General features: G+C 44.7%; 2 protein-coding genes across 3 annotated transcripts in view; one reads left to right on the top strand and one right to left on the bottom strand.

Moving 5' to 3' along the window:
* Positions 1 to 1142: 1142 nt before the first annotated feature.
* Positions 1143 to 1536, bottom strand: LOC132025074 (cytochrome c oxidase subunit 7C, mitochondrial-like). The gene has a single exon (XM_059412250.1). The coding sequence runs from the start codon at positions 1462 to 1464 to the stop codon at positions 1273 to 1275; it is 192 nt and encodes a 63-aa protein (XP_059268233.1). The 5' UTR covers positions 1465 to 1536; the 3' UTR covers positions 1143 to 1272.
* An 8587-nt stretch (positions 1537 to 10123) lies between these two features.
* The window catches only part of TMEFF1 (transmembrane protein with EGF like and two follistatin like domains 1), an 85990-nt gene continuing 81008 nt past the window's right edge, over positions 10124 to 15105 (top strand). Inside the window, exon 1 of one of the 2 annotated variants that reach the window (XM_059411188.1) lies at positions 10124 to 10504. In XM_059411188.1, the coding sequence (XP_059267171.1) occupies positions 10309 to 10504 (196 nt within the window). In that variant the 5' untranslated portion in view covers positions 10124 to 10308. The remainder of the gene's footprint in view (positions 10505 to 15105) is intronic. The other variant, XM_059411186.1, reaches the window with a different exon arrangement.

Here is a 15105-nt window from a genome sequence, read left to right as displayed (position 1 = left end):
TCCCCGACACAGTCTCATCTTAAAAAGTCCCTCTTCCACCCACAGTCACCTCTAGCTTTGTTTTTCTTCACAGCCAAGCTGTCTAAATGTTCTGTCTCCACTTCCTACTTCCCACTTATGTTTCAGCATGCTATAATCTATATTCTACCCTTACCACTTTACCACTGAGCAGGCTCTTGCTAAGATCACTGATGACATAAAGTGGACATATCCATTAGACACTGTTTAGTACTCATCTTGTTTGATCATTCAACAGCATTTGACCAGCTGACCATGTTTTGCTTCTTTTTTTTTTTTTTTTTAAAGATTTTATTTATTTATTTGACAGACAGAGATCACAAGAAGGCAGAGAGGCAGGCAGAGAGAGAGGAGGAAGCAGGCTCCTTGCGCAGCAGAGAGCCCGACGTGGGGCTCGATCCCAGGACTCTGGGATCATGACCTGAGCTGAAGGCAGAGGCCTTAACCCACTGAGCCACCCAGGCGCCCCCATGTTTTGCTTCTTAAAACACTTTCTGGTCACTGTAACATTGTTCTTTCCCCATTTTCCTCCTAATTTTCTGGCCATAGTTCCCTCCACTGGAGATCCTCAGGGCTTTAGCCTAGGCCCTCTTCTCATTTTATAGTATTTCCTACACTTTTAAGTCATCACACCCACTTCCATGACTTTAATTAATTTATCCTCTGATGTCTCCCATACTTCTGTGTCCAGTGTAAATCTCTTAAGAACCCCAGACTTATAGGTCCAACTGGCTCAATATAGATGCCTCACTGGCCACCCAGACTCAGTGAGCTTACAAGTGAACTCATCATTCTCTCTCCAAACCTGCTTCTTCTCCAGAAATGGCTATTTTAGTAAATGCCACTGGACCAAGGGATAACTCCGGCTTGACACATTCTCCCCACATCTAGTCAGTCACCAAATTCTGTTGATTTTCCATCCTTAATCTAATTTACTTGTTCCCATCATCGCTAGTCATCTAGGGATGACTAGTCCCATTATCACTCACCTAAACAACTGCAATAGCTCTCCCATGGTCTTCTCAGGTACATTGTACCTTTCTTTCTTTCTTTCTTTCTTTCCTTCTTTCTTTCTTTCTTTTTAATTTTTATTATTATTATTATTATTATTATTTTTTTAAGGATTCATGCCATAAGTTTATTTACAAACATATTGAGTATGTTGAATTCAAGAGTTTGATCCATTTTTCAAAGAGACTGCACCTCTTAAAATGTTCCTTTCCACATCTGTTTGATGGATCAATTAAAACATCCTTACTTCTTAAGCAGTTGATGTCTTACTATTAAAAAAGGTGCAGCAAATCCAGATCCAAAGTACAAAGTCATCATAACTAGTAATCGCCACTTGTTTTCCACTGAAAATGGCAAATTCTTCCCTGGGCCCTCCTCATAGTGGCTCCTACGGACCACAGAGGTTGTGAACCTCCAGACGCTCTGTCCCAACATAGCGCCATTGGAGGTTCTGCGAAAAGCGCAGAGCCTGAGACGGTACAAATGGCAGCAACCCCGACGTCCTCCTCTTTTTAATTTTTAAAAGACTTTATTTATTTATTTGACAGAGAGAGATCACAAGTAGGCAGATAGGCAGGCAGAGAGAGACAGGAAAGCAGCTCCCTGCCGAGCAGAGAGCCCAACGCGGGACCCGATTCCAGGACCCCGAGATCATGACCTGAGCCGAAGGGAGAGGGTCAACCCACTGAGCCACCCAGAAAGGCACCCTCCACTCTGTACCCGGCAGCCCCAATGATTTTTTTCCAATAGCATCACTGAAATATAACTAACATACCTTACATTTCACACCTTTAACTAAGTGATCTTTTAAAAGCACAAATCTGAGCAGGCAATTTCCTCTTTATAATCCTAGGATAGAGTCTGAATTCTTGCTCTGGCTTGAAAGGCCCCATGTGATCTGGCCTGTGCTCCCTGAAGTCTCTAACCTTATTCTTTATGTCATTCTCCACCTCACTTTCCAAAGCACCAGCCACAGCTGCCTTCTCTGCTTCTAAACTTGCCATATTCTTTCATTTTTCCATGTGGAACTTTCTTCATGGAATACTGTTCTCTTTCTACCCCCTTCTAACTCTTTCGTCTTCCAGCCTTAGCTTCCGTATTGCTTCTTTGGCGAAGCTTCCTTGATACCCTCCATCCCTGCTGTGTGAGGGGTCCCTGTCCGATGCTTTCACACATGCTTTGCAAAAACCCTTCACAACTGTAGTTGTTTGTTTTAAGTCTGACTCCCTGTTTGACTCTAGGACGGGGACTGTGTCTGTTTTGTTCACTTGTGCATCCTTAGTGGCTAACGTAGTTGCCTGGCACCGAACAGGCAATCTCTGCACACTGGTGGACGGATGTGGGATGAATGGTGCTACTGTCACCGCTCTCCATGCACTGCCCTGACCTCTGCTCCCACTGTTGTTGAAATCACCACTACCGGAGCTGCCCTAAGTCTTATCATCATGGCTCTGTGTTGAGAGAAACAGCTTCAGAATGTAGTTTTTATTTCACCTTTATAAATTCCTTAATTAGGAACCCAGATTAAGTGCCAAGTCTAACTGTATTGACCCTGATGCTGAGTCCCGAGGCCATCAGACTGTAGGAAATAATTTTCAACTAAGAGCCAAGGAAGGAGAATTAGAAAATGGTTGACTCAATTTAAGCTCCCTTGTACATATGCAGATGAGTTGCTACATACAGTGATTGGATACATACATGTAACTGTGCATGTACAAACACAGAGCCCAGCTGTCACACTCAAATATGCATACATACGCACTTTGAGGCAACCTGATATATACTCATTCCCTACATATGTACACAGAGAGTAAAATGACATATGCTTGGCACTTTTGCATATGTACAGAGGCAAGCTGATACACTCATTACATATGTATACACAGGCAAATGACATATGTTCCATACATATGTATACATACAGTGGCAAGCTGACATACTTAAATACACAGTGGTAAAATATCATTATTTAACTCCATTGGACTCACTCTAATTCCTCTATGTAGTTAGCTCCTTGCTTTGTCTCTCTTTCATGATTCTTAGCTCACTGGATGCCATTCTCCAGTTCTCAGACTCTTGGCTGTAACCTCGTGTCCTTCCCTTTGACCCACCTGGCTGTTTGCTACCACTTTTCCTCCCAGTAGCTTGACTGCCTCTGCCCGTTAGCGGGCTGCCCTCTTGCAGGTCTCTCGAGCAACCAGCCAGCTCACCCGAAGTGTTTTGACCGCTGACTTTAACTCTTTGAGTTTTGTTTTAGACCAAGGCTCTTGAGTCAGACAGACCTTGATTCGAGTACCAGTCTGGCTGCCTACTTGCTGTGTCACCTGAGGCAAATAATTTAACCCCTCCAAATCTCCGTTTTCTTAGGTACAGAATGAGGATAATAATAGCACCTTCCCCATTAGGTTTTGGGAACATTACATTTGATAAAAAACACAAAGCTCTTATCCTAGTATATAAACGCAGGTAATGGCTCCTGCCACTAATAATAGTATTTATTTATTTTTAAAGATTTTACTTATTTATTTGAGACAGTGAGCACAAGCAGGGAGAAGGATCAGAGAGAGAAGCAGATTCCCCGCAAAGCAAGGAACCTGATGTGGGGCTCGAGCCCAGGACCCCGAGATCATGACCGGAGCAGAAGGCAGACGACCCTCAACTGACTGAGCCACCCAGGTGCCCTAATAGTTAGCATTTATTATGTGCTTACTTCGCCACTCCTTTTCCTACCCCATTATTTATCGAGTACTTACAATGTACAAAGCGTGATTCTAAGAATTTTACCCATAAAAACTCATTTTTATCCTTACAATAACTCTATGAAGCAGATAGAAATTTTATCTCCATGTTACGGATTTTGAAACTGAGGCAGAGAGAAGTTAAGTAACTTGCCCAAGGTCATAGAGCTAGCAAGCCGCAGAGTTAAGATGCAAAACCAGATGGTCTGGTTCCAGAGCTTACACTCTTAATTACTATGTCATGCCTCTTACTAACATTTATGCGTGATTGTCTTTGTCAGAGACGCTATTTCTTTGGTACCACCCTTTATGAGTTAAACCCTCGGAGAAATTTTTGAATTGCGGCTGAAATTTTCCATTTGCTGAAAGATGGAGAAAGATCTTTCTTCTGTATTCAGAGCAACACCAAAGAACTAAATGACATGAAGACCTGCCGGAAAAACCTAGCGAGGCCTCCTCAGTCTCCCTACCCACTCACAAGGACTGTTTGGGCGAGATGCTTTTCAAACTGGCAGAATTATAGTGGCGAAGCCTGTTCTCCAGGTAGAGTGAGGCTACTTCTCTGGATTCCCATAGCACTTTTTGTTCAGATATCTGTAACCCTTGCCTCCTTGGCTTCTGCCCATCTACATTAATTGAGGACCATTAAGGGGATGTGGGTAACAATCACAGTGCTTTCAACCAGAGTTATAATTACAAGCAATGTAGTCACATTACTGTAATCCCTGACTGATCCCAAGAAGACAAGGGTCTCCTGACATGCTGGCAGGGGGCTCAGGATTGTTTGCACACACTCCTTGGTGGCTGCTGTCTTAGTGGTGTCAATCTTTGCTCCATTTTGTATCTGATGATGATGCCCCTCGAGCTGCTCCTGTTAGTGACACGGTGGAGCTCTGGAGTCAGAGTCCGCTGACTCCAACCTCCTAGCTTTGTGGTTTGTCATTTAACCTCATAAACCTCAGTTTCCTAATTTATCAAGTGGAAATAATGCCTACCAACAGGGTGGGTGGGATGATCGGTGACAACAAATCCAAAGTGGCTGGCAATATCCGGGATGTGGCAGGCCTGCACTGAATTATAGTTGCTGATCCAACAATGATCAGCATCCAACAATCATTCTCCCCCACCTGTATTACTGTTACGGGGTCTTCTCACTATCCATGAGAGAAGCAGGGACTTTGTTTTGTCCCCTGCTGTTTCTCTGCATCTAGAACAGTGCCTCAATCACAGCCGGTCCTCAGTAAATATTTGTTGAATCAGTGAATGAAGTTTAAAACAAGCTGACCTTGCTCTCTGTCTTTACTACACTGGCCAGCATTCAGACCCTTTTCACTCACAGGCATTTGCTAACGATGTTCCCTCCACCCCGGAACACTTTCTCTTCTCTTAGTTAATTTCCATTCAACCTTCTGGCCTTAGCACAAGTGTCACTGTAAACAGGTAAACCTCTGACCTTTCCCTTCATAGCATTTATCAACATTATTGCAATTTTACTTTTTTTTTTTTTTAAAGATTTTATTTATTTATTTGAAAGAGAGAGATCACAAGTAGATGCAGAGGCAGGCAGAGAGGGAGGGGGGAGCAGGTTCCCTGCTGAGCAGAGAGCCCGATGCGGGACTCGATCCCAGGACCCTGAGATCATGACCTGAGCTGAAGGCAGCGGCTTAACCCACTGAGCCACCCAGGCGCCCCGCAATTTTACTTTTATTTCGATAATTGATTAATATTTGACTATAAACATCATCAAGAAGGAGCTAAGTCTATTGTGCTCACCATTGTGTTTTCAGGGAGGAGTAGGCCTTCAGTACAAACATACTGAATGAATGACTTCACTCACTCTTAAACATTTTTTGAAAAGACTGCTTATTCTAGGAAGGTTAGGGGGGTTGGCCAATTTCCCAAGATGGGCCAGAGGTCAATTCCAGGCTTGTGTCAGTGCTGCATCATAAATCATTCCAGTGTTTCTGGACTGAGCTCAAGTGCTGTGACTCTTTCCTACCAGGGCCAACTTGTCAGTCCCAAATTGTCTCACTGCCATTTATCAGGGCTTCATTATGTAGCTAGACCCTATAGCAGGAGGTCCAGAAAAGCCAGAATTTGGGCCAACCTGGGAGTGTGGAGGAGATTTGCCATTTACTCCTACCCCTGCCCCCATACTCCGTCTCTATTTAGTGTGTATCATATTGAGTTGTAATCATTAATTTTCAGAGGTCCTCTTACTCTCCCCTCAAGACAGCAAGGCAGAATAATCTCTTGCTCCCCAAGGCTACTGTGGTGCTTAGCACACAGTGGATGCTCACAAAGATTTCTCGAAGGAATACAATGTTTTCCAAGGACAAATCCTTACTGAAGACAAAAACCAACTCACAAAAGAGGGTACTACCTTCTGCTTTTTAAAATTTTAAAAATTTTAAATCTGAGTCAATAAATCTCTTTTTAAGTTAATTTGGGTTGGGTTTTCTGTTACTTGGAACTGAAAGCATTCTCTCTCTCTCTCTCTCTCTCTCTTTTTTTTTTTTTTTTTTTTTAAGAGAGAGGAAGGGGTAGGGGGAGGCAGAGGGAGAGGGAGAAAGGATCTTAAGCTGGCTCCGCACCCAGTGTGGAACCTCACCTGGGCCTCTATCCTACAACCCTGAGATCATGACCTGAGCCGAAATCAAGAGTAGAACACTTAACCCACTGAGCCACCCAGGTGCCCCAGAACTGAAAACATTCTGACAGAGCATAAATAATGGCATTCAAGTATAGGATTTCTGATAGATTACTATTAAAAAAAATATTCACTCCCTACTCACTCCCTTTCACTCACCTCCAGAATAGAGTTCCTACCCCTTTTCTTTGGTTTCTGCTATGATACTTGATTTAGTCAGTGGGATGTTAGCAGACAATGTACAAGCAGGGGGATGAAAAATGCTTGCACAGTTGGGCATGTCCCTCTGCACCACTGCCAACTTCATAGAGTTCCCTCTAGGCAGCTGCTGCCCCTTCAGCTGGGGCCCCCAAAAGAATAATCCTGGAGAAGATCAGAGCTCAACCTGCACATAGGAGTCTAGCCCAGCTGGACCTGCAGCTCGAAGCAGAGCCATTCAGCCAAGCCTAGCCTAGACTCATCAACCCAGACCTGAGAGAGATGAATGCTTATTGTGGCACACTGCTAAGGGTTTATGGTTGGTTGTTATGGAACAATAACTGACTGTTCTAGGTTAGGTCAGGGGTTTCCAAACTGGCAGTCTATCTGAGTTACTAGAGAACTTTAATACACATAAGGGGTATTTGAGTAGTCTCCTTCCCACCTCCAAGCATTTCTGGAGTGGTGTTCACAAATCTACATTCTTTTAAAAAACTCTGGGTGATTTTCATGTAGTAAGTCCCATACTCTATTGCTGTCTAACATTTTGGAGTCACCAATATTAAAGCATGTGATAGGGGTTATATTAGATGACCAGTAAAATCTTTTTTCCTCTCTGAGTTTGGATGATTGATGTCAGAGAAACCATGTTTCTGAAGTAGAGTCCTTTTGAGTTTGACAACTTTTGAGAAATCTGAGCTGAGTTTTTCCTACCTAATTCGGAGAAAGCTGCAGATATAAATTAATTTGTGATGTATGGCCACAAGGTTTTTGCATTTTATTTAAGGGTTGTCTCCTCTTAGTATTTCTGCCTGGACTATGGTTGGCAGTCAAATGAAAATTAAAGGCAAAGTACTGGGGTGGGGGGTGGGGTGGGTGGGTGGGAGAGCCAAGATGGAGGGCTAGAAAGAAGCAAAGAAGAGGTCATGATGAGCAGAGAAGCTATTGAAGAAATGCTCTGAGAAGGAGCCTTTAGCTGTGACTTAGCAGTCAGGAACCCGGGATCACACCTGAATCAGAAGCCAGAAGCTGAATTTTCATTGTAACAACTGCCATGCCCCTGCTAATAGTTTAGAGGTTTGAGGCAAATCTTAACAAAATATTAACATATGAATTTATAAAGAAGGATGCTGAAAATATAATATAAAAGAAATTAAAAGAAAATAGTTTTAAATTATAACAATAAAAATTTTCATCGCAAAAAATTCAGACAATACAGAAAAATATAAGGATAAGTGCCAATTACTCATAAACCCACCTTTCAGAGATAATCACAGTTAATATATAGCTGTATATTCTTCTTGATTTCTTTGCTAGGGATGTGTACACACACACATATTTTAGAAATATGATTTTCTTATGCTCATCAGTATCCTTTTTTCCATGTTATTATCATAAATATGTTGTTAATGTTAATATCATAAATAAAACTGCAAAATATTCCTCTGTACAAAGAGGTACCATACTTTATTTTCCACACGTGGACATTTAAATTATATTTACTACTACAAAAAAGTCATGAACATCCATATATACATTTTTGTGTGCTTGTACAATGATTTCTTTAGGATAAATTCCAATACATGGAATTCCTAGATTTATTTATTTATTTATTTAAAAGATTTTATTTATTTATTTCACAGAGAGAGATCACAAGTAGACAGAGAGGCAGGCAGAGAGAGAGAGAAGGAAGCAGGCTCCCTGCTGAGCAGAGAGCCCGATGTGGGACTCGATCCCAGGACCCTGAGATCATGACCTGAGCTGAAGGTAGCGGCTTAACTCACTGAGCCACCCAGGCACCCTGGAATTCCTAGATTTAAAGGATAAACCTATTTTTAAAAAAGATTTTATTTATTTATTTGACAGAGATCACAAGTAGGCAGAGAGGAAGGTGGGGGGAGAAGCAGGCTCCCCACTGAGCAGAGAGCCCAATGTGGGGCTGGATCCCAGGACCTTGAGATCATGACCTGACCCAAAGGCAGAGGCTTAACCTGCTGAGCCACCCAGGCACCCTAAGGATAAACCTATTTTAAAGGTTTTTGATATATACTCGAATTGCCCTCCCAAAATGTATAAATTAAGAGTGCCAGGTTTTGTTAGTTCTTTTAACTATTGTTAATCATGTTCAGGAAAAAAAAAATCTTGTGGTTTTAATCTGACGTTTATTACTAGTGGGTTTAAATACCTTTTCATATATATATTGTCTGTATTTTATGTTAAAAAGACAAGTCAGTTTTTCATTTTTCTATTATGTCAACTTTTTCTTCTTGATTTACATTCTTTATAGTAAGTATATTGTCTCTTATTCACATTGAAAATATTTTCCCTGATGTGGCTTTGCTTGTGGTGGCTTTTCACACATTTAAAAATTTTGAGTCAAATTTATCAATTTTTCAATGAGATTAAAAAAATTTCAAGGTGAGAAGCAGCATAATCTGTGAAAAAGGCAGAAGACTTTCCAACAATTCAGTCTATTATCTTACTCCCTGAGGGTCTCATCTATCATGTGACTGAGGGTCTCATCTATCATGTGATGGGAAGAGCACAGGACTGGGAGTCAGATCACTTTTAAGTCTTTGGGTCCCAACTTCCTCATCTGTGGAATGGGGATGAGAATGAAAACTCCCTTGCAGGGCTGTAAAAAATGGGAGAGAATGCTCGTAAAGAGAGCTTCGTCCAGGTCTTGCATATGGCAAATCTTCTCTCTGTTTTAGTTATTGGTGGGAAAGGACAATATAGACTTTTAAAACAGTATTTAAAATTCAGTTGGTGTATGAAGGAAAGGGGTGGGGGAGAGGAGCCTAGAAATTTAGCTATTTACCCCATCTCTAAGAACTGCAGAGTTGGAGTCCGAACTTGGGTTCCAGTTCGAGTCCGGTCCATTTCTTGGTATGCGACCTTGGACAAGTCACCTTCACCTCTCCGCGGCTCAATTTTTTCACCTAGAAATTAGATGTATAATAGACCACCTGCCCTTCTTTCCCAGCCCGGGTGCTGGGCGAAGGAAATGCTTCAAAACCACTTGCAAAGGGCGGCAAAAATGTCTGTTACGGTAGTACATACGGAGCATCCCCGCTGGCCGCCAGTCCTCCGCGGCCCCGCGGAGAAGCGCCCGCGACCCCCGCCCTCGGCACTCCCGCCCCGCCGCAGGAACAATAGCTCCCCCGGAGGCGGTGCCGGCCGCGGGCGGGGGCGGAGCTGCCGACGCGGGCGCTAGGGGTGTGCGCGGGGCGGGGTCGCAGCCACCCCTCCCGCCCGCGGCTCTGTCACGCGCCCCTCACCGGGCGGGCCGGGGTCTTTGTGACGCGGTGGCGACGGCCGCGGACACAAAGGGAAGGCGAGCGGCGAGTGAGGGGCTGGGCCTGCCCCCGCCCCACGACCCCCGCCCGCCGCGCGCGCGCCCGTTCACGCCCCCAGCCTCGGTCTCCCCCCGCCACGCGGGCTCGTACCCTCGCGCGCACCCTCGCGCGCCCGCGACCCTCGCGCGCGCCCGGACCCTCCGACTCCGTCCCGAGCGCGGCGGGCCGGGGCCTGGCGGGCGCTGCGGGTGGGACCGGGATGCTGAGGGGCTGCTCCCCGGCGCAGCGGCGTTGCTGCTAGGAGGCGCCGAGGTAGCGGCGGGGCTCCCGGCGCGCGGCTGGATGCCCCGGGCCTGCGGCTCCCTGCGCTTCCCGCCGTCCAGGGGCGCCAGCCATGGGCGCCGCGGCCGCTGAGGCGCCGCTTCGGCTGCCTGCCGCGCCCCCGCTCGCCTTCTGCTGTTACACGTCGGTGCTTCTGCTCTTCGCCTTCTCTCTGCCCGGGAGCCGCGCGTCCAACCAGCCCCCGAGTGGCGGCAGCGGCGGCGGCGGGGACTGTCCCGGCGGCAAAGGCAAAAGCATCAACTGCTCAGGTAGGAGCGGCCGGAGCCCGCCCCTGCGGCCCCTCCCTCCGCTGCCGCCGCCGCCGCCCTCCCCGTCCTGGCCGCGGCGCTGGGAAAGGCCCGGGCGCGGGGCTCCGGGAGAGGGGGGCCCCGGGGGTGAACGAGGGCGGAGGGCAGGGCGCGAACATGCCTCGGGGGGCTCGGGGCCCGGCGCTGGGCGTGGGGAGTGGCCGTGCGTGCGACCATGTGTGTCGAGTGTCTGGGCGAGAGCGGCCCGGCGTGCGGTGAGGTGGTGGAGACCGGACCCGGCAAGGCGGGGGAAGCCGGCCAGGGCTCCTGGTGTGACCGTGGGTGTGCATGCGGGAGCGCGTGTTTGTGTTGTGAAGGCTCAGGGGAGGCAGGAGTGTGTGTGTGTGTGTGTGTGTGTGTGTGTGTGTGTGTGAGAGAGAGAGACAGAGACGGTGAGGGGCGCGGGGAGGGGGCGCAGAGCCTGAGGGTCAAGGGAGTGACCATGTGCTGGGGAGGTTCTTGGGACACTGGGGTCTCGGAGTGATCCTGTGGGTAAAGGGAACGGGTGGCCCAGAGAATATTGGTTGACGATGGTAGAAGTGACTGTGTGTGTGTGTGCATGTGTGCATGTGTATATGTCCTTTGGGCTCAGAGGTGGACTCCGGGGGCTTGGAGTGACCGCGGAGTCTGTGGATGTGATCAGGGAAAAGTCTTGGGGCCCAAGAAATGACTCTGTGTATTTGTGCGTTCTGCATGGGGCTCGGGGATATACCCTGGGGAAATGCATTGAAGAAGAAGGATGGAAGTCCTGGAGTGAACCCCGTGTGTGTCCATTCAGAGGGAGGGAGCTAGGGAGTCATCCTGTATAGGGTTTGGGTATAGAAAGAAGTAATTAGATCTCAGGAAGTGCCTCTGTGTAGCTAGGTGTGACCCTGGGTTTTTAAGGTGGTGTGGAAAGAGGAACCGGTTCAAAGAGAATCATTTTGTGCGCGTGTTTGTATGTTGCTGGAGGGCCTGGAGATTGGCAGCAATGGGAGCAAGGGAGTCACCTCTCCCCTTTTCCGAGGCCGCCCCCCACTCCCCTTGAAAACAAAGAGCTTGCTGGGGCTCTAATGGAAGTGACTGGTGATGAGGCTATCTGGGCGGTAAAGTTCCTGCTTCCTTTCAAAAGGGGTCCCAGAGGAGCCCTGGGGCAAGGAGAAGCTTCCAGGTCTGATTTAGGGGTGGTGGGGTGGGCCCTCCTGAAGCTGGTCCAGCAGATGGTGGTCATCATAAGCCACAGTCTTGCTAACTTACCCTTTTATCAATTCTTAATTCTCCACTTGTCTTCTCTAAACCAAGGGGGCGGGGGAAGAGGCCTGGGGGGGGAGGGGGGGGGGAGGGGGGGGGAGGAGGAGGAGGGGAAAGAGGGTGGACTTCAGGCCACTGGGGGATCCACTGGCCAGCCTGCCAGACAACCTTTGTACCTTTGGGCTATTGAAGCGGCATTGTTTCTGGGGGAGTGAGGAGGGAGCAAGAGGGCTTCAGCACAGATGCTACCCTATGTGAAGAAAACCTTTGGCCTGCTGTTTAGATTTCAAAGTCTAAAATCTCTTATTAATTTTCATAATGGTGTGTTTTATGATGGAGGGATTTTGAGCTCTGTAAACAATGGCATGTCCTTTAAAAGCTTTTCCATCCATGTAATAACTTTCACTTTATTTTTCTAATGTTAAGTGGGATATGGGATAAGGCTTTAATAAATAATCATATATTCATGGTTAAGAATAAAAACCATTTGTATATTGGAGTGTCTTTTTGTAGCAAATATTTGTTGTTATCAAACTTGTAAGTGATCGCACCATGTAAAAATATTTTACTGGCTAATGTGCTGTGATTATTTGTTCTTGCTAAGCTAATTTGTCCTTAGCAAAACACAGTGTGTGCTGATGGATGTTTTTGTGTATGTTTTCTAATTCTTTAGTGCAAAATACAACTTTTAAGAAAGGACACAGAGGGCTGGAAACCCTCATGGTGTAGGAAAAGGGGACTGATTTGGAGATCATGGCTCTTGCTAAGCAGCTATGCTATTTGGAGCAAGTTAGTCAATTTTTCTTTATTTCCTCTTCTATTAAGAAAGGGACTTGGATTTAATAATATCTAGCCTTCTTTCAAGGATATATTAATATACATGTCAATGAATTAGGCTTATCAAATAAAATGTTTTTTAATGCTAAGATTCATTTTGATAACTCTGGGTCTAAACCTGGAGTTTTGGGCTGTCTGGGTGGCTCAGATAGTTAACCATCTGCCTTTGGCTCAGGTCATGAACCTGGGGGTCCTGGATTGAGGCCCCGCATCAGGCTCCCTGCTCAGCTTCTCTTTCCTTCCCTGGTCGTGTGCTTTCTCTCTCAAATAAATAAATAAAATCTTAAAAAAGATAAAGCTAGAGTTTTAACTAAATGATACTTGTAGATTCTTGTTATAACTGTTTCTAGGATGAAAATCCAGGAGTGATTCATATGGAAAAATAATTTTTTAAGAATTATAATGTGCATCTGTTAATGCAGCTTGAGATTCACATAGATTTTTTTTTTTTTTGTAGTCGCTCTTATTACCCAGGTATTTCCACATAAATTGAAGTTTATTCCTTTATTCCTATATTTTATTTTCAAAATCTAAATGCTGGTCTTGACTTCCTGTTAATTTTCTTTTAAAAAAATTTTTTTAAAAAATTCAATTTAATTGACATATACTATATTCTTAGTTTCAAGGTAGAATTTAGTGATTCTTAAGTTGCACATAACACCCAGTGCTCATTACTTTAAGTGCCCTCCTTAATGCCCATCACCCAGTTATCCCATCCCCCCACCAGCAACCTTCCAGCAACCCTCAGTTTGTTTCCTATAGTTCAGTTCCTGTAAATTTTCATTTTTAATTTTGGATCATCATTTCAGCCTTCTGACCTTTCTGGAGTCTGATTCTGTGAGGCTTAGTGTGTTTTGGTCACTCATAGCATTGTGGCCCTTGCAAATCTAAAAAGCAGGTCTATGGCTTTAGTTAATTAATAGAAGATGTCTAGATCCTGGAAAAAGATATAACTGTGATATTTTACATGAGACTTCCTGCTGAATTGGTTAATGTTGATACATTAATCAACCAGCTCTTCAACTACCTATGCATCCTCGTAGAGTTTAACAGATTTTTGAATTTCTGCTGTTCAACATTTTCCCATTTTGTTCACTAGACTATTATTTGAAGATTCTGTCAGATCATCTTGTTAGAATCTGTTATGTATATGTCTGTATCATTCTCCCTGTTCCCATTTTAGTAATCTAATAGCAAATGTTGTGTAGCCTGCTTTAATATTAATAAAGAGCCCAGGTGGCTTTACTTTTTATTGTGTTCGAAATGTATTTACCCATTCTAGACTTTTTCAGGGGATACATGGCAAGTTTACCCATAGATGTTTTTCTGATAGGCAATTCTCCTTTTTTGAAAATGGAGCATGCATTCCTTCATCTCTGGTCTTCTGGCATCTTTTCAAGATAGCTTAGATAATCAGCAGTCAGATCTAAAAGTTTTTTCAGTATCATAGAGTGTGATTTGTTTAGATCAGAATGCAGATTCTCCCCCCCCCATTCATTTTTTGTTTTATTCTCAATTGGGCACAGCATTATACCTAATTATAAAATATTCAAGAAAAGAGGTTCTCTACCCTCGGGTTTCCTGCAGTTCTGTGGGATTTATTTATTTATTTTATTTTTGTTTAAATTCAGTTAACATATAATCCTATTACTAGCTTCAGAGGCAGAGGTCAGTTATTCATCAGTCTTATATAATACCCAGTGCTTACTATACCATGTGCCCTCCTTAATGTCCATCACCCAGTTATCCCATCACCCCATCCCCCTCCCCTCCAGCAACCCTCAGTTTGTTTCCTATGATTAAGAGTCTCTTATGGTTTGTCTCCCTCTCTGATTTCCTCTTGTTTTATTTTTTCCTATCTTTCCTATCTTCTCTGTTTTGTTTTTTAAATTCCACATATGAGTGGGATCATATGGTAATTGTCTTTCTCTGATTGACTACTCAGCCATCAAAAAGATGAAATCTTGCCATTTGCAACTACGTGGATGAAACTAGAGGGTATTATGCTTAGCGAATAAGTCAGTCAGAATGCAAATTCTTTTGAACTAGCTCTGTATTCTGTAGCGATCCTTTCTTCCTGCCACTTACCTCAGATGTTAGCTTCGTTTTATCAAGAGTTCTACCCTTTAAGATCGAGCTCCTTGATGATTACCCAAGCAAAGAAGAAGCTGAATGGGTCTGTATTTGTCCTTGTCTTCTCTTGATATTACAAAATCTTCCCAAAACAGTGGGCCCTTTGTTTATTTTTTCTTATTCTAAACACGCCTTTTTTTTTTTTTTTTTAAAGATTTTATTTATTTGATCAAGAGAAACACAGCAAGAGAGGGAATACAAATAGGGAGAGTGGGAAAGGGATAAGCAGGCTTCCCTCTGCGCAGGGGGTCCGGTGGTGGGCTCCCTCCCAGGACTTTGGGACCATGACCCCAGCCAAAGGCAGATGCCCAACAACTGAGCCACCCAGGCGCCCTAAACAAGCCTTTTTTTTTTTTTTTTTA

This window comes from Mustela nigripes, chromosome 9 (assembly GCF_022355385.1).
Source record: "Mustela nigripes isolate SB6536 chromosome 9, MUSNIG.SB6536, whole genome shotgun sequence".
Classification (NCBI taxonomy): Eukaryota; Metazoa; Chordata; class Mammalia; order Carnivora; family Mustelidae; genus Mustela; species Mustela nigripes.
This window is presented reverse-complemented; position numbering and strand designations above follow the sequence as displayed.